Raw genomic sequence first — 18,587 nt, forward strand, 5'->3', positions numbered from 1 at the left:
TGACACAATCAGACAACCATTCGTCGGAGGGTCATATTTTGGGTGCTCCCATGCAGGTACCTTCCAGTGTTTACATGTTCAGCTTGATGCAAACAGGGTTAGTGGTTGAAGAAGTAAACAACATGGGTCTGGGCTGAAGTCAGTTCCTGTTGTTCAAAGAATGGTACTTTCTAAGTGACATACTGTATTGTCACCATCACCATCATACCAGTTGGTTATATTGATCATTGCCTTTGAAGATATTCAATCCATCAAGCCTTTCTGAAACATCAAACAGGAGGGAAAAAAAAAAAAAAAAAAAAAAAACAAACACAACCTTTCAAGGAAACAAGACTTAACCACAGCTTAGTCCACCTTGATTTAACAACTCTGATTCTGTTGTGTTCGTGTGCCACACTGAAAACATTCAGCGAGGCCAGCGTGAGCATCGTAATGATGTCTTTAAAAGGCTCGTTACGTCATTCTAGGGCAATATCTTATTCTGGCTGGGACACTAGTCAACAAGGGAAACCGTGTTTAAATGCTTAGGTTAAGCCATTTAATCCCATTTTTCTCCCTGCTGTGCAAATACATGGACTAATTACATATTTAAGAACTTACATTAGATGCTCAAGTTTGTTACACTTGCAGCCAAAAATGCTTGGATTTCACTCCAGCTTTCTTCAGAACTTGCGCTGCAAAGGTCAGTATATGTATAATACGACGTGTCCTACGCATCCAAGTGGCATCAATGACTTGGACATGAAAGTACCCCAATTTCAGAACCAAATTACAAGAGACACACTCAAGTGCAATGCAAAGATTTTAATGACACCACTGTGCAAGCAAACACATCTGTACATCAACATCACACTGCATTACAGGTTTAAAACAGGTTGCACGATAATAAAACGACATGTCTGGACTAGGCTTGGCCAGACTGCCGAGGTATCTGCCACTTTTCATTTTATACCTGCATTTCTAATGCCCAGCCTTCGAAAAAAGTCTGAGACTGGGTTCGATGAGACAGACCTTGACAAGCAGAACCGGCAGTGAACAGGCTGGGTCTACACCTTCCAGATCCAGTCACGAAAGTACACAGAAATGATTTAAGCATGTCAAGGCATGGTCCAGAGAAACATCATCCTCAGTCAGGATTAAGATGAATGCACAGCACTCAAAGTGAAGTTGTGTGAGCATTGGAAATGCAGTCATCTGCAGCAAGGCGTTCATTTCAGTATTACCCCTTATTATTCACATAAATACCAGTGCTCGTGTATTTTATAGTATGCTTTTGTGCATTCCATAGTGCAATAGTGTTTATATTAGGTAATACATTTAAGTATTAAAGCAGTGCTCATCGTTGCTTAGTATCTCGTGCCTCTTCTTTTCATAGATCCTGGTAAGGAAGGAGATCATCGAGTTCAGTACTACCAGAGACATTCCAAGATATAACAGTCACAAAAACCATTATGCACTTACCCCTGCCCCTTTGGCAGTAGGAAACCTCTGCCTCATTGTGGTCATCGTATTCATTTCTCCTTGGCCTTTGCTGAGCAAATGTCTTGCAAGAAGGCCTTCGTCTTGCAGGTCTCCCTTCACGGCCTTGCAAGTTTTCAAAAAGGAATTGTAATCTTAATCCACTAAATGGTGAACATGGAAGAAATGTATATAGTTACACTGAAAGTAACCTGCCTTTTTCTTGAAGGCCATTGGCTGGCCTGCAGGATCGTGATCTCTGCTTGCCACTGCAGCCGGACCAGTCTTCCTGGTCCATTACCTCTCCTGGACTGTCTCTCTGAAAGTGTTCTGAAGAACAGTAAAACCATAAGTATGGAATCACAGTGATGGAGACTCTTTCCGTAAAACATTAATCATCTTCTTACAGAAAACTTCACCCATCAGCAATTAATCATTTTTTGCCAAATGACAACATATCCGTACAAGTCCCTGTAAATGAGCCATTTGTACAAATAAAAACGTTAGAGCAAGCGCATCAATATAAACGGACCAATCAGATTTGAGAACTCAAAATCTCCACCACACCAGGAACCAGGTGACCCTTCAAGCCATGTAGTTCAGGGGTGTCCAGATACCATCAACAAGGAATAGACTGCTTACCAGAGTAAGATCTGAATTGGGTACCCTTTTGACTTTTGCCTCGGCCCTTGTCTCCTTTAGCAGCAGAATGTAGCTGCTCACCACACTCTCCTCTGCCACTGTCTTGGTCTTGCCCACTTGTCCCGGCAATCTCCAGCACCTTTCGGGTTTTGTGTTTGGAGACCTGAGCACAAGGTGACTGCCTATGCCTGGATAGATGCTGCCTTAACACTACTCCCTGAGCGTCACCATTACCGGGTGCCTCAGTATCTTCCTCCAACTCACAATCGCAATCTTGATCCAACAGCTCTGCAGGACTGATGTCTTCATCTGGAAGGCTTGCTCCACAGCAGGCACAAGTTTTGGCCCAGACAGACCATGCTTTATCTGCAGCATCGGTTTCAGAGTGGGTGGGAACAGCACAGGTTTCTACCAGTTTGCCACCATCTACGTAGACCTGCCCAGACGTTAGATCATCTTCGAGATCAGTAGAGAACATCTCATCCCTGGATGACAGCTCGTCTAGTGAAGGACTGAGGACACTCTGCCGGTCAGGAACCCCTGGTGGGTAGTAGTTTTGGGTGTACGGGCTGCCAAAAGTGTATCTTTTAGAAGGCAAGAGAGCAGATGCGGTATCCATGTATAGCAACGGGTCGACCTCTTTCTGAAGCAACAGACCAGTGGTAGTCTTATTGCAAGGAAGGCGGAGAATTTGATAAGGCAGATCACAGTCTGCCATCATCTGCAACAGAGGCTCAGTAACCTCTACAGATTCAAGAAGCAAATTCTCAACCTTCTCTCTTTGGATGGAGATCATACCCTCACACAGATCAGATGTCCCATTGTAATCAGAAACATGAGCTCCAGAGTCCTGGACCTCAGCTGAATGGCTTCCACTGCTGACATGATTGGCACCAGATTTCTCACTCTGAAAGCATGGCCTCTCCAAACCATCTCGTTTGTAATTTTGTTCCCGACTCTGGCTTTCTTCACGAACGGAGGAACTGTCGAGAGGTAGCACATCCGATAACACACACTCCTCTAGTCGGCCCTGGCTCGACTCAACGTCATACACAGCAGAGTCACAATGCATCACTGGTTTCCCAGAATCATCCTGGTCTGCCTCATCAGGCTGAGAAGCGGGCCCCATATTTAAATCCTTATCTCCATAGTTCACCTTCTCCACGTCATGAGTGAATGAGGTTACAGTAGGGGTTGAGGAAAACATCACATTGGGTTCCTTGACTGCTCCAGACTTTTCACATGCTTGGAGACCTTCCAGACAGTCTTTCAGTTTGCTAACCGGAGCACCGGGCTCCGTCTGGGCTTCAGATGACGTGGTTTCACGTTGCATGCTCATTTGCTGAAAGTGCTGACGGAAACGAAGGTCGTAGGAAGCGACAGAAGGAAAGAGGGGGGCCATCCTTCTGTAGTCAGTCGGCTGCATGGGAGCATGTGGGACCACGTAACCAGGGTACTGCATAAATTGATACGGAGGCATGTAAGGACGCCCAAACGGGAATGCTAAGGGAAAGAAAGTGCAAAAAGAAAAAGCTGCCATCAATCAAGGACTTTTTTTGGGGGGGGGGGTGTTGTTTAATATTCATGAGAGATTTCTTACCTGGCCCTGGAAAGCCATATTGTCCAAATGGATCCATAGGCCATTGATACATGAAATAAGGCTGAGATGGTGGTTGGACATAGAAAAATGGTCTACTGTGATTAACTTGGGGGTGTGGCTGCTCAGCATCCGACTGTGAAGGATGAGAAACGTCTAGAAAATAAATATTTCAGTCAAAAAAAAAACCATTTCCTGTCTTGCACATTTTAGTGTTTTCTCTGCTCCAAACTGGGAACAGGCTGTTAATTAGTTTAATAAGGTGTGTTGGGACAGGCTATACTCCAGGACCAGAGTTGAGAAACTAGGAGTTATTCTGTCCAAAACAAGCGTTCACTAAAACCATGATCATGCTCACCTTCCATTTTCAGTGAAGGGACAGGAACCAAAACACAGGATACAAAACACCACTATATATACACTGCAAAAAATATATTTAAAAAACAACACATTTAAAACATGTTTAACTTTTTTTTTTTTTTAAACAAACAGATTAATTTGCACAGCATTTCCAGATTTAAAAACTAACCTTAAACGTGCAAAGTGAACACAACGTGCAAGTATGTGCACCAAGCAAGAGCAACAAACTCTGTCCACAAACGTCCTCAACCCTATAAATAGCTGGTATAAGCTCCCAACGCATGGTTCAGGTCAGCAGGTGTGCACCATCCTGAAATGTGAACACACCGCCTCGGAGTAATTACCGTCGATTTAACTGCATTTCCTTAATTAGAGGGTGTTTTAACACCTGGCGGCGTCGAAGTTGCGCAGCCTTTAAGGGGAACTATGCGCAACTTTTACGCAGACCAGCGCGCACTGGGTATTGTACTACAAAATGTGTACTAATATTTTTAGTTTTTTGTTTTGTTTTGTTTTTTAATGTAGACTCTTAGCCTTTGCTTTTTTAAAATACACTTTTAAAATGAGCCGTATAAAATAAAATATGAATAGATGATGTGATTTGAAATAAAACCTTATATTATAAACACAAAGATGCCAGAAGATTAGATGAATACACTAGGGCAAGTTTTAGTGGTGTGACTTTATGGTGTAGAGAACAAGAGGAGACATTTATCCAAGCAGGAAGAAAATAAAACTGTTAAAAACCATAGCAGCAGAAAAGGTACTGGAATGACCTCGAGGAAAGCAAATGGATTCAGGAGAGAAAGCATTTTACGGTCTGGTGAGCTGTTCAGGTAATGTGATTAAAGTAACACACTGGTGTTAACCTTATTAACTATTGTTTTCCTATTATATGTATAATTATCCAATTATGAGTTATTATACTGTGTATATATATATATTCACTCAAGTACAACCAGATGTAGGGAGATCACACTTTTATTATCATAGGGTTAACTGAATAAAGGCTTGTGTAGGGTCCAGACCTCAGAGTTCAAAATGGATGAAAACTGGGTATGGGGAAATGTGCAATGTGACAAATATTGTGGGTCTGTGCTCATGCAGGAGTGACAGAGAACGAGAAGAAATATGCTGTGCACAAAGGAATAGATAAATATTTTTTTCTAAGCTAATTTAAAGTCTGTCCTCATCATGCTGTTGTAGGTGTGCAAGTCAAAAAACACATATGCATTGCAGAAGTACTTTATTTTTTATTTTTAGTCATTTATTTCTTTTTGAGCATTGGTGTTGCTGTGCATAATGAAATTTTATTTTATTTTTTTGGACATTTTATTGCACCGTATGAAATCAAACTTTGTAGTCAGACATCCATTTCAGTATAAAATAAATAAAACGTACAAAAATACAAATTAGTGCAGCATTATGATGAACAGTAATATCAGCAAGGGTACAAATAAAAGCAACCAGGTTACTGACCATATGTGCAAAAGTACAATGGTATAATCCAGCTATTTGAACATTAAGCATGCCATAATGTATGTATTTCGTCAGGAGCGTTCTTCAGGTAATTATCAAGTCATTCATAAGGTTAATTACACGATTTAAAGCAGAAAAATAGTCATTAACGCAGCCCAGGAACTCAAAAGTTAGGGAATCACTGCTCTATATCTCACCTCCAGAAGGTGGCGGTAATTAACGCAAACGCATTTTACTGTGAACCTTACCGGCCACCGTACTGAATCCAAACCTGAAAGCTAGCTGACGTTCAAGTGCGCAGTAAGTGACACTTATAAACACCGAGTTACATAAACACATGAGTCGTTATAGCTTCAGTTGTTGTATTAATGATATTTCTGCATGAGCTCATAACTGTCAGTGTGCGTGTCAATGTCAGTGTGTGTTTGTTAGCTGTACTGGCTAAAAACAAAAACAGGCTAGGCCAGCTATCTACTTAACAAACTTATATTTAACACTGCTTTTTTGTTACTTGGGTTGTGAAAGATTAAATGATCCAGAAAGTTCGAATAAACGCTGTAAAAATTGTGTTTAATCTAGAGTCAGGTTAAAAAATTTAAAAGGACTGGGAGTCGATTCCGATAAGAGCCGATTCTCTGATTCTGTGCTTTGATAAGAACTGAGAATCGACTCTTAAGTTACCTGGATATGATTAGATTCTTAAGAGTCGATTCACTGGTTAAATGCTTTGGGTTGCCATGACGAGTCGGCTCAATAGCTTTAGAGTCGATTCCACACGGGTGTTTTTGCGCACGAAAAAAAGTAGGTGATTCCGTCGTCACTATAGATGAATGTGTTTGTGAAACAAAACACACATCAGAGCAATGCATTACTGTGGGAAACATTGTGAAAGAAAATGTAAAATTGACGACAAAACTGGCTTACAATAAAATAGCGTCGTTAATCATTAGCTCTCTAAATTACGCTAGAACATAATGTTAATATTTGTGCCCAGACCTCCTGTCATTCACACTGTTCATCATAAATAGTGAGTATTATTTTACTAGATTTTTTCCCCCCGCATGTATTTGTTTGTGTTCGACTGTGTAGAAATGACTCGTTGAATCGACTTCCAAAATCGACTCTTGAACATTCGTAAATCGTCTAAACACTTCCTTCTACGCTGTGATTGGTTAGTATATCCACTACCAGCCAATCAAAACGCAGGAGACGTGTTTTACGGAAATACGGAAGTGGAAAAAGAGGCCAACTTTCACTTTTCGTTCACGGTCAGAAAACAGAACTATTCGGAAACTAATGAACCTATTCAGGATTTTTAAAATACTAGCACTAATTAATTTTCAAAAAGAATAAACACTAACAAAAGACGCCGAGATATCACAGGATTCACAGGATCAAATGAAACTGATGCAATTCCGAGGTAGAACTACTGTTTATTTCCTTATCACAGCCAAATTAAGAACTTAAATCTTTTGATCTTTGTACATTTGGTATGTGGTGATAATTTCATTTAGGGTATTGTCTTTATTGAATACTTTTTTTTTTTTAAAGGTATATAATGTTGTAATATTGCACCAGACCCATATCTTAATTATACAGCTGTATTACATAATGATGACCTTCATGACAGCTCCACCTTTTGACGTCATCATTATTATAACATCATAATTCTTTGGTAAAAGTATACTGTTATGGGGATGTGAGAATGCTCAGCTGTCTCTGTTTTCTTATTTCTTTTTTCTTCTTTTTGTTTTGTGGTGCTTTCACTTTCAGGTGGCGACCATGCTGTCAGATCAGTTGGAGGAAGCGAGGAGCTGGGCCGAGGCGATTTTATCCAGACCCGGCTCTGCTCAGGACATCAGGAACGGCGTGTCGGCTGTGGCCAACATCTCTCTGCCTCCGTCGGCTAAATACCGTCACATTGCCGCAGAGACCATGCTGGTAGAAAACAGCGTCGGGAGCAACAAGAAAGAGGTGAGGGTGAATTCTGATTTTCTATAACAGCAGTGCAGAGTTGAGAGTTAATGGTGTCATTTAATTTTTTATTTTATTTTTTTTCGCCAGGCAATGGCGTCACTGCAGAAACTGTCCACAGCGCTCAACATCCTGGAGAAGTACGGCTCCAACCTGACCAGCCCCAGCAGACCCAAGTACTGGCGTACGGTGAAACACAACAACCCGGTGTTCAGGGCCACGGTGGACGCTATTCACGTGAGTGACACTGAAAACTACGTGAGTGACACTGAAAACTACGTGAGTGACACTGAAAACTACGTGAGTGACACTGTCACTACTTCCAGAGTTTCTTATTGTTTTCGTGTTTAGATTTTACACAGTTTCCAGCCGTTCAAGCTAAACATAGTAAATCAGTGAAGAAAGGTTTGTTTCTTTAGTTTCGCACTCGAGCCGGTGTTGTTATGGATGTACTGTTAAATAAACAGCGCGGTAGTTATTTAGATGTAGTAGGTAGAAAAAAATAGTAATATTGTTTTGCGCAGCGTTTTCATTCACAAAGGCGTTTAGCACAGTTTTTAATGTCATGAGACAACAACCTTTTTTTTTGTTAGATAGACCTAGGAAAACAATTTTTATCACAAGATAATTTAAAGAATCTTTTATAGAGTTGTTGCACAGAATTGTTAGATTTTTTTTTTTAATAAGCTGAATTTTATCGCTGTGTTTGCCATGAAATAGCCATCAAAGCTGGTACGGCAATACACTTAAATGCAAACAAACAAACAAACAAAGGCATGATTTGTTATTATAACAGTAATAAAATAATAAATAAGTAAATAAATGTGCATTTTTAATCACAGAACGGTCATGTTGATAATGTTTTAAATCGTTATGGGTTTATTTGATCAAGATGAGGGTTTATATATATATATATATATATATATATATATATATATATATATATATATATAATATTATATTATTATTATTATTATTATTATTGTTTTAATTAATGTATGTTCTATTTATCTTGCCTGGTTTATATTGTTTGAGGTTTTTATCACTAGAAATACTTTCATTTTCAGGCCCCAAAAAGAAACTAAAAACAACCCAAATAAATAAATGAAATAAAATAAATAAACAAATATATTATTTTCATTTTTGTAATAATTTATATAATTAGAATTTTTGCTAATTCACTGTAATTGTGATTTATGATGAATAAATATGTTACGTACGTAAATAAATAAATAAATACGAGTATAAGCTATATATTTTTTTTTTTAGAGTAGTCTTTTCAACAAAAAATAGCTGATAAAAGGAAAGATGTAATACATGAAAGATGCACCAATGGCAAGCCGACAAGGAGAAGAGTAGTGTAAGTGAACGAGCGTTTTCTCTCAGGGTGGGCGGGCCGTCCTGTGCCTTTATGGCTACACCAATCAGCAGGCAGACGGCCTGAGCTTTCCTGAAGACGTCACAGAGCCGGACGTCGCCAAAGTGGCGGCGGTGACGCTGGAGGTCATGAGTCTGCGCACAGAGCTGGACATGCTCATCAAGGTCAGTGCTGTGTGTTTTAATGATAATAATGATAATAATAATAATAATAATGATAATAATAATAATAATAATAATAATAATCTTTATTTATGTATTTAGGACACCCATCCTCACCCAGAGTTCTTTGAGAGAATCATCCCCTCTCTCGCTCAGACGGTATTTACGCACGTACACACACAATGTCTGATAAATCACAGGATTATTTCAAATGGATGCACTTCTTCTAATAAAATAGTTTCTATAGTAACAGAACGTTCGTAGAGACTTGTATGTCCGTTGATATGCTGAGGTTTTCTGTAAGAAAGATGACTTATTATTTAATGTTTATGGAAGGAGTCTCCAGCGTCAGCGCTTGACCGATACAGAGGAGGAGATTAGGATTTTTTTTTAGTCTTATTAACTTTGAGAGAGAACGGAATTGAAAGTAAAGACTGACTCGACGTGATTACGTGTCGGTCCAACAGGATGATGATAACGGATTGAGCTCGGACGCGTTAGTGATATCTCCGTCCAGCGAGAAGCCATGGGAGAGACTCTTGCTGCCCACACTGTCTCCGTCTCAGCCCTCTGTCTCCTCCATCACACCCGCCAAGCCAACAGGTGAGCTCCTGTCTCACACAACTCTAGGGCAATGAGTGATCACTAGTGACCAGAAAGAAGGGTTTGAGTTCGCGTCCCAGGACCGGATCCATGAGCACGACGTACAGTATAACCCTCCCCTCAGACCACTCTGCTCTATGATCCGGTGTTGCTTTGGATAAATGAACGACTAAATGCAAATGGTATAACGCGTAAGGAACGGCGTGAGCTCACTAACGTTCTCCGTATGTCTCCTGCAGCTCTCTGCGACGAGAACTGCGGCATATGTGGGATCTTCCTCGTGACGTCCCACTGCACTACGTGCTCCCAGCGTCTGTGTGTAGAATGCGACCGACTCTACCACTCGCACCCGGCTCGCGCCGCACACACCAGGGTCCAAGTGGCGATCTCCAGAACCTCCAAAACACTCAGGTGGGTTTCGCACTCGTGTGCTGTTCACTGTTCAGATTCAAACAGCAATAAAGGGGTTAAAATATCCAACGTATCTCATCTTCGCGTAAATTAGAAACAGTTTGCAATATATATATATAAAATATACATCAAGTCCCATCTGAAAGTATCGGAACAGAAAGGCCAATTCTTTTAAAGACGTTTGGGTTTGAAATCAGAAGATGAATGAGACGACGGATCAGAATTTCAGCTTTCGTTTCCTCGTACTTATATCTAGATGTGTTAAACACTTTAGAACACGTCATCTTTTGTTTAAAACCCCTTTTTTCATGTGATCAAAAATATCGGAACGTGTGACAGGCAGGTGTTCGTTGTTGCCCAGGTGTGTCCTGTTTAGATTAATTGTCTGAACAGTTAATAGATCTGGAAGTCTGTTCTTGGATTGAGCCCTGGGTTTCACCTGGGAAGACTGAATTTGTTGTTAAAAAGGATAAACCAACATGAAGACCAGAAAGCGGTCTATAGGAAAACAGCAAGCCGTTCTGAAGATGAGAAAAGAGGGGAAATATATTCTATACTGTATGTTTTTGTATATATGTACAGGAATAGACACACTTGCCGTCTTTTTTTCTTACATACAGCTTGAGTTCAGAAAATCCAGAGATTTTGATTCAAGGAGTCGATTCTGAGAGTCGAATCCAGGAATCGATTCTGTGTGATGAGTTTCTCTATTCTTGACTCCAAAGAAAAAGAAATCAAAAGGAAACAAAATCTAAAAATACAGACTGTGGTTATTATTTAAGTACATACACTACCTGTCAAAAGTTTAGACGCACTCTTTCTTTATTTTTTTTATTTTATTCCCACATTTTAGAACAATAATAATAATAATAATAATAAAGTCATCAAAACTCTGGAGTAACACAAATAGAACTATAAGATTTATGTTGTGATTAAAAAAAAAAAAATCCAAAATAACTGAATATTTTAGCATCTTCAAAGTCGACCCCCTTGCCTAGAATTTCCAGAAATGTTTTCTTGGCGTTTTCTCACCCGATTTCTTGAGGAATTTCCTCAATGATGCTTTTTAAACAGTATTAAAGGAGTTCACACCGACACCGGACTCTTACTGGCTGCTTTTCGGAATATTTCGCTCCTAGTCGTCCGTTTAAATAAAGATTTTTTTTGTAAATAATATGTTAGTTTTCTAACGAAAGAAAGGAATACGTCGTCACGATTATATTTCTGTCTACGACACCGATTTCACACGTTTAATCACACGCCGTCAGATCAAAAGATTTTTAACATCACGAGAAACGTTTCAGTCGAGTGTCCACAAACTTTTGACCGGCAGTGTAGTTCAACAAAAATGCAACATCAGAGATGTCTTCTGGTATGACTTTCCAAATGATTACAAAACCGATGACTGTCCATCGCAGCGGGTCTCTGGCCACGTGGCATTGTTCGTACTGCACGACGGTGAACACTCTGCAGCAGGTGTTGTGTAATACCTGTGAGCGCCCTCGTCTGGCCTCCACTGCCCCGGTTGTACAGGAAGATCCTCCACAGCCATCTACCATTACAGGTCAGTCAACAAGATGTACGTCATTTGTCTGGGTACATCACTCTGGCTTTACATGGAGACTCGTAGCTGTAAAACATTGTATAGTGCTTTTCATGATCGGTCGCAAGCAGAAAGCAGGGTAGAAGAAGAAGAAGACAAGGAAGTACACAGCTAAAGTATTTTATGAGAGTGCGCTTGAATTCCCCGAAGGTGTTGATTAATCTTCTATAACAGTAAACAGCTCTCACAGTGCTGCGGCGGCAAATCATATAGGTAATGACTAATAATTAAAAAAATAATAATAATAATTGACTTGCGTGAACGTCGATATGGTGAAATTTTCTGTAAGGAGATGTTTATGTAAGGAGTCTCCAGCGTCAGGGCTTTGTAACGTTCAGTAAGCGTTCTCAGTAAAACGGCACTAAGCATTAGATGTAACTATAAACGGATAAAACGCACAGTGTTGTTCTTTAATTAAGAAAACATTGTAATTGTTGGCAAATCGCTGTAATATAAGAGGAATGAAACCCTTTTAATACTGTTTTAGGGAAATAATGAAACTCCGCTTCATCGCAGTATAACAGCATTGAGGTACAAGCTAAAACTCTAACGCTGGCTAAGTGAGGAAATCGTAAAATAGTCTCTAATGAAGGACTTCTCATCACACACTCCATGTGCAGCCACCCTGCAGTGCCGTTAAATCTTTCTTACCAAAGCTCCTCTAGTGAATAGTGTATATTATATAATTGAGCGGAGTCTTGAGACTCTTCTGTGTTTTTTTACTCTTCAGTTATAAGTGAATTCGAATACGTTTATAATTACAAGTCCGTCGCGTTCAGTCACAATAAATTGGAAGTCTGTCACAGTTTCCTGTGTGTTTTTGTTTTCATCAGAGTGGCAGTGTAAGAGCTGCACGGTGGTGAACTCCGGCAGCAGTATTCTGTGTGAGGTGTGTGAGCGCCCCCGTCTGGCCACACGCCCTCCCGTGACGCCTTCTCGACCCACGCCGTGTCCTACAGGACTGTTAGACACCGGTCAGGTACTCACTCACCGTCTCACTGCAACATGCTTTGAGATTCAGGCCCTGAGGATCAGGGTCATGGGCGGAGCTTAGGTTTAATTTGCATATTTAATCCGTATGCATATTTCTAGGAATCAAGGCATCCAGCTACACCATAATTTGCTAAACAAACGAGTTAGAAATGTTTCAGAGCACTACACTGGGATTCATTGTGGCACAAAAACGGATTAATTTATGCAAATACATTTGAATGATGTGTACATCGTTTTGATTGACAGGTATTCTTGGGTCAAGAAGAAGGGAGGAGTCAATTAAAAACCAAGAGTGTAACGCGTGTTTCATTGTGTAAATGTACATTTCCTACAAATCAGCCTTAAAGACGAACGAATATTCAGTCGAAACGATATCCATAGTAGGAAAATACAGCCACTGATATTTTATATATAAGTATTGCGAAATAGATCGACAGCCAATCATTTTATGGCACGTGTCCCGCCCCCTCAGCTGCTCGAGATGCTCGTTATGGTGAACAAATATATGGCCGCTGACACGGGGCGATTTTTTTCCCCATTTGTCCTCCTCTATAATCCACTAGCGTCTCCGTTTTTTTTTTGGAACGCCCACTTTTCACCAGCCAATCAAATCCCGATGGCTGAAACCAAAGTCCCGCCTACAATTTCACAGTTGTCTTGTCATTGTTTTTTTTTTGAGAGAGATTGCTAGGAAATTTGCTTTACGCAATAACACTCGTTGCTAAGCAACTTTGCTTCTTTTTGGCTCCTCCCTTCTTTGCCCTTAGCTTCCTGTCTAAAAAAACCAACGACAAGACAACATCTTTCCACCTCGCTATGACGTCATTCTGACTGAAATTGAAACTGTTGTTGGGACTTTGGTCTGGAAGTGTCTTTTCTCCGACTGCTCGTTTTGATCTTGCTGCAAATTATTGTGTCTATCCATCCATCCATTCACAAGAAGGAGTGTAAACGTGCTAAATATATTTTTAACTCGAAGAGACACCTGCTAAGCAGCCGTCTGTGTGAATTTATAGCCTTTTGTTGTTGCTTTTCTTTCTTTTTTCCTCAGTGGATCTGTCAGTTCTGTACTTACGCCAACCAAACGCCGTCACCCCGTTGCGAAATGTGCGACCTGGCGAGATCAGACCCCGCCCCGTCGCCTTCTAAACCCCTCCCACCCTCCCCGATTAAGGACGTCACGCCGAAAAGTCCGCCGGTGGAGGATCCGGATTTGAAGAGGCAGAGATTAATGCGGGAGGAGGGGCTTAAACTGATCAAGCTGATCCGAGTACGTAACGTTAATGTTCTAATAGCAAAGCATTGTTGTTGGGGTTTTTTTTGTTCCTACGTTCAAATCTTTTTTTTTCCTCAGGAGGCTGAAGGGAAGGGCGTGAGCCCCGAAGAGGTGTACACGAGTCTGCGGGTTTCGGGGGGCATCAGCGGGACGCCGTGCGATTGGGTGAAGACGGAGTTGCCTCACAGGCTGGACGAGATCTGTGCCATGGCTGCGTCGTTCCAGCACAAGCCCAAACCTCTCCAAACTACAGCTGTGCATCACAACGAGTCCCAGAAGACCTGCGTGCCTTTATCCAGAGCCGAAGCCAAGCAGGCCTGGCTCACAGCAGGGGGCGACAGTGAGAAAGCGGCCAGGCAGGCGCTCAGGGACCGCCTCTCTAGAGTGAGTTTCAGGATACGGTGCACGTGCATTCAAGCCGTTTTCACCATAAAATCTTTCAGAAATATGGGTGTAAAATCCGTCCTAAACGTCATGTGACTAACAGTATGTTTAAAAAAGATCTTCAGGGATGTTCTCTATTTTCAGCACGCATGTAATTTAAAGCTGCACTTTATGATAATTATGTAAGCAGTAAAACAGTCTGTGACCTGCTGTTCTAGAAAACTTCGAAATCAGTGAAGCGACGTTTTTGTTACCCCAGCGTGGATTGTTTTCCTTTAACAGCAAGCCCCGGAGTGTGTTTTTATCCCGCTTACCCACACCAATTCACCAACAAGTCCGAATTGTAATTAATGAAAGAACTTCTTATCCATTTATTGTTGCGATACAACGCAATAGTTAATAATAATTTTAAAAAAAAGCATGTCAGGTGACGCGTCTGTCCTGAAGATGCCAGAAAACTTACAGTTACAGCTTTAATGAGCCGTTACTATAGAAACCACAACTTATTAGCACAAGCGCATTAGTATAAACACAAGCTGCTCTTCTTTCATTCATACTTTCTTTCTGATAGTCTTTCTTTCTTACTTCCTTACTTTCACTGTCACTCTTTCTTTCTTTTTTACTTTTTGTTTCTTTTTTCTTTCTTTCCTCACTTTCTTTCTGTCTTTCTGCGTGCATGCGTGCGTGTGTGCGTGTGCTGTCAGGTGAAGGAGCTAGCCTCTCTTGGGTTCACCGACTCGGCGGCCTGCGAGGAGGCTTTGAGGCAGAGCGGCGGTGAGGTGAAAGGAGCTCTGGTGCTGCTGCAGCGTCCCCTGCTGGAGCATTTCCACAAGCGCATGTGGAGCGACGAACCCGAACCCATCATCGACATCAACCACCCAGACAAGCAGGTGTGAGAGCACCTAATTACAATTTAAATACAGTTCATGTAGTAATTATTAGCCACATAATTAACTACATGCACTACTGTCAGAGCTGCTGTTACAGAAAATTAATCAACAGCCTCTGACCAATCAAAATTCAGAATCCCAACAGCAATGTGGTGTAGATAACAATAATGTTAGAGTTTAGAATTGTTTGCCGTCCGCTGACTTCCGGTTTGTGTGTGTGTGTGTGTGTGTGTGTGTGTGTGTGTTTCAGCGTGTGTGTCGCAGGCTCCTCGCCATGTACAATCTGCCCAGTTGGGGGCGCTGTGAGTTAGCCCTGTCTCTGCTGCGTGACCCTGGTGCCCCCTACACACTGGAGGACGTGGTACAGGCCGTGCGCGAGTCACATGACCGTGACTTCATCCGTCGTGTGTTGGCGAAAGAGTGCCCTATTTGTCTGTCCTTGTTTCCCCACAGCAAGGTACCATACACACACACACACACACACACACACAGTTATTAGCTGGCTTCACTTATTAGCAACATTTCCTTTCCCCATTTTTTTCTTCTCCCCGCTCCTCTTGTCGTTACTCCTCGCTCGCTCCGTCACTTCCTCTTCCTCAGATGCAGTCTCTGACATCGTGCCAGTGCTCTGTTTGCTGCGAGTGCTTCAAGCAGCACTTCACCATCGCCGTGAGAGACAAACACATCAGGGACATGGTGTGTCCCGTGTGCTCCGAACCCGACATCAACGACCCTGAACACCTCAACAGCTACTTCTCCACTCTGGACATCCAGGTACGGAGTCAAACGTCTCTTAGAAACTCTGAGTAGAATGTAAGTTCTGTCCTGGCCTAGTCTGAACATAAAGGGTTAATAACGTTACACTCTACTTTAAATGATGTGTTTAAACGATTACACATTTGTGGCTGCTTCGGGATATTTCGTTGCTAAAACGCTGGAGCTGAACAAGCACGTAAAGTACAAGCGCAGAATATACGGATCATTTGAGTCGCCGGTTTTAAACGTTTCTCAGCGTATGGTTTAGGATGGACCGGCCGCTGCACCGTGACTGAAGGCGTCGGCTCAGGAAACGATACAGAGCTGAGCTACGGCAACACTAATGGGACACAAATTAAACTAGACTATTAATAATGGCCTGTAGGGCAAAGAGAACGTTTGGCACTTTTAGGAATGTCTTTTGTGTGTGTGTGTGTGTGTGTGTGTGTGTGTGTGTGCACCCAGCTGAGGGAGTGCCTGGAGCCGGAGGTCTATGATCTTTTCCATAAGAAGCTGACTGAACAGGCTCTCATCAAGGACCCAAAGTTCCTGTGGTGCAGCCATGTGAGTATTTCTCTCTCTCTCTCTCTCTCTCTCTCTCTCGCTGTCTCTCTCTATCTCTCTCTCTCGCTGTCTCTCTCTATCTCTCTCTCTCGCGCTCTCTCTCTCACACGCACACACCCACACAGTGAGTGAGTAGAAAAAAGATAACGAATGGAACGCGATAGGGGGTAGTAAGAAATTGATCAGGGTGATGAGAAAGAATGAAGGAAAAAATGAAAGAGAAACTGAACAGAGTGATGGTGAGAGAATGAAAGAAAGAATGAAAGAGAACAGAGTGACCAAAAGAAACCGAGCAGAGTGATAGTGAAAGAAAGAATGAAAGAAAGAATAACGGGTTCATGTGGGCGTGTGCAGGGTTCATGTGGGCGTGTGCATGGTTCATGTGGGCGTGTGCAGGTTTCATGTGGGCGTGTGCATGGTTCATGTGGGCGTGTGCATGGTTTCATGTGGGCGTGGTGACACTCGAGCTGTCTGCTAAACTCCTCCGTTCTAAAGCTGCACTTCAGAGCACTTATAACCGGGAGTTAAAGTGACCTTCAGACTCCTGAGAACAGATTCATCTCTCTCTCTCTCTCTCTCTCTCTCTCTCCCTCTCTCCCTCTCCCTCTCTCTCTCTCTCCCTTTCCCTCTCTCTCTCCCTCTCTCTCCCCCTCTCTCTCTCTCTCCCTCTCTCTCTCCCTCTCTCTCTCTCTCTCTCTCTCTCTCTCTCTCTCTCTCTCTGTTCTCATCACAGTGCTCGTACGGTTTCATCTATGACGGAGATCAGCTCAAGGTCACCTGTCTTCAGTGTCGGAAGAGTTTTTGCGCTCAGTGCAAGAAACCTGTGAGTAGTACAGCTGAATGGGTACACACACACACACACACATACACACACACACACACACACACACACACACACACACACACACGTACGTCTATATCACTATCTTTGTGAGAACATCATTATTAATGCAGTTCATTGTAATCCTGACCAAAACAAATGCTCTCTCTCTCTCTCTCTGTCTGTCTGTCTGTCTCTGTGTGTGTGTGTGTGTGTGTGTGTGTGCGTGTGCGTGCGCGCAGTGGGAGGCTCAGCATGCCGGCCTGTCGTGTGAACAGTTCCAGTTGTGGAAGCGTGAGAACGATCCAGAGTACCAGCGCCAGGGTTTGGCTGGTTACCTGCGCGACAATGGGATCAGTGAGTCTTCATCATCATCATCTTCATCTTCATCTTCATCATACCCCTCTAGGCTCTGTTCTAATCTGTTCATTAATGAAGCTAACAGCAGGACCAGTACCACACACAGCACCACCCTGAGAACCCCCCGAGGGAACACGGGTCCAAACAGAGCGCTATCAGAGCACGACCTTTTACTCCCATACACACAGCACAGTGCAGGAGGAGTGCTACACAGCGGCACTATGACCATGCATACACCCTGACCTCTGACCTCACACTGGCCTACTATTATTACTTATTATTATTATTACTGATATTATATCCGTGTATGTACAATCTCTCCCTCTCTCTCAGCGTGTCCTAACTGCAGGTTTCAGTACGCTCTGGCTCGAGGAGGCTGTATGCACTTCAGCTGCTCTCAGTGTCGCTATCAGTTCTGCAGCGGCTGCAACAACCCCTTCCACACGGTGAGCTCCTCATCTGGTTCTCCTTCATGTTCTCCTTATCATGATCTCCTTCACATTCTCCTCATCCCATTCTCCTTCATGTTATCCTTATCATGATCTCCTTCACATTCTCCTCATCCCATTCTCCTTCATGTTATCCTTATCATGATATCCTTCACATTCTCCTCATCATGATCTCCTCATCATGATCTCCTTCACATTCTCCTCATCATGATCTCCTTCACATTCTCCTCATCATGATCTCCTTCACATTCTCCTCATCATGATCTCCTCATCATGATCTCCTTCACATTCTCCTCATCCCATTCTCCTTCATGTTATCTTTATCATGATCTCCTTCACATTCTCCTCATCATGATCTCCTTCACATTCTCCTCATCATGATCTCCTCATCATGATCTCCTTCACATTCTCCTCATCATGATCTCCTTC

General features: G+C 42.2%; 2 protein-coding genes across 6 annotated transcripts in view; one reads left to right on the forward strand and one right to left on the reverse strand.

Annotated features, from left to right (window-relative positions):
- Positions 1–1,028: 1,028 nt before the first annotated feature.
- Positions 1,029–3,737, reverse strand: buc (bucky ball). Its single transcript, XM_053652300.1, has 3 exons — positions 3,701–3,737; positions 2,094–3,603; positions 1,029–1,637 (listed from the first exon to the last, which is right to left on the reverse strand). The coding sequence occupies exons 1-3, from the start codon at positions 3,735–3,737 to the stop codon at positions 1,370–1,372; spliced, it is 1,815 nt and encodes a 604-aa protein (XP_053508275.1). The 3' UTR covers positions 1,029–1,369.
- Positions 3,738–5,760: 2,023 nt separating this feature from the next.
- Positions 5,761–18,587, forward strand: part of LOC128624183 (E3 ubiquitin-protein ligase RNF31) — a 17,076-nt gene continuing 4,249 nt past the window's right edge. Inside the window, exons 1-18 of one of the 5 annotated variants that reach the window (XM_053651604.1) lie at positions 5,761–5,836; positions 7,310–7,510; positions 7,601–7,768; positions 8,897–9,052; positions 9,152–9,208; positions 9,517–9,652; positions 9,892–10,063; positions 11,482–11,627; positions 12,500–12,645; positions 13,711–13,929; positions 14,014–14,319; positions 15,024–15,209; positions 15,460–15,666; positions 15,810–15,983; positions 16,431–16,529; positions 17,263–17,352; positions 17,592–17,706; positions 17,788–18,035. In XM_053651604.1, the coding sequence (XP_053507579.1) occupies positions 7,319–7,510; positions 7,601–7,768; positions 8,897–9,052; positions 9,152–9,208; positions 9,517–9,652; positions 9,892–10,063; positions 11,482–11,627; positions 12,500–12,645; positions 13,711–13,929; positions 14,014–14,319; positions 15,024–15,209; positions 15,460–15,666; positions 15,810–15,983; positions 16,431–16,529; positions 17,263–17,352; positions 17,592–17,706; positions 17,788–17,951 (2,733 nt within the window). In that variant the 5' untranslated portion in view covers positions 5,761–5,836; positions 7,310–7,318 and the 3' untranslated portion in view covers positions 17,952–18,035. The other 4 variants (XM_053651600.1, XM_053651603.1, XM_053651602.1 and 1 more) reach the window with 4 other exon arrangements.

Source organism: Ictalurus furcatus, chromosome 20, assembly GCF_023375685.1.
Source record: "Ictalurus furcatus strain D&B chromosome 20, Billie_1.0, whole genome shotgun sequence".
In the NCBI taxonomy this organism is placed as follows: domain Eukaryota; kingdom Metazoa; phylum Chordata; class Actinopteri; order Siluriformes; family Ictaluridae; genus Ictalurus; species Ictalurus furcatus.

What these genes read in the sequence shown, in the direction of transcription:
- buc (XM_053652300.1), bottom strand. Translation starts at nt 3,737, where the DNA reads ATGGATCCATTTGGACAATATGGCTTTCCAGGGCCAG. An exon ending in ATATGGCTTTCCAGGGCCAG is followed by an intron (nt 3,604 to 3,700) that starts GTAAGAAATCTC and finishes TCTTTCCCTTAG; the next exon opens with CATTCCCGTTTGGGCGTCCT. An exon ending in AGATCTTACTCTGGTAAGCA is followed by an intron (nt 1,638 to 2,093) that starts GTCTATTCCTTG and finishes TACATTTCTTCC; the next exon opens with ATGTTCACCATTTAGTGGAT.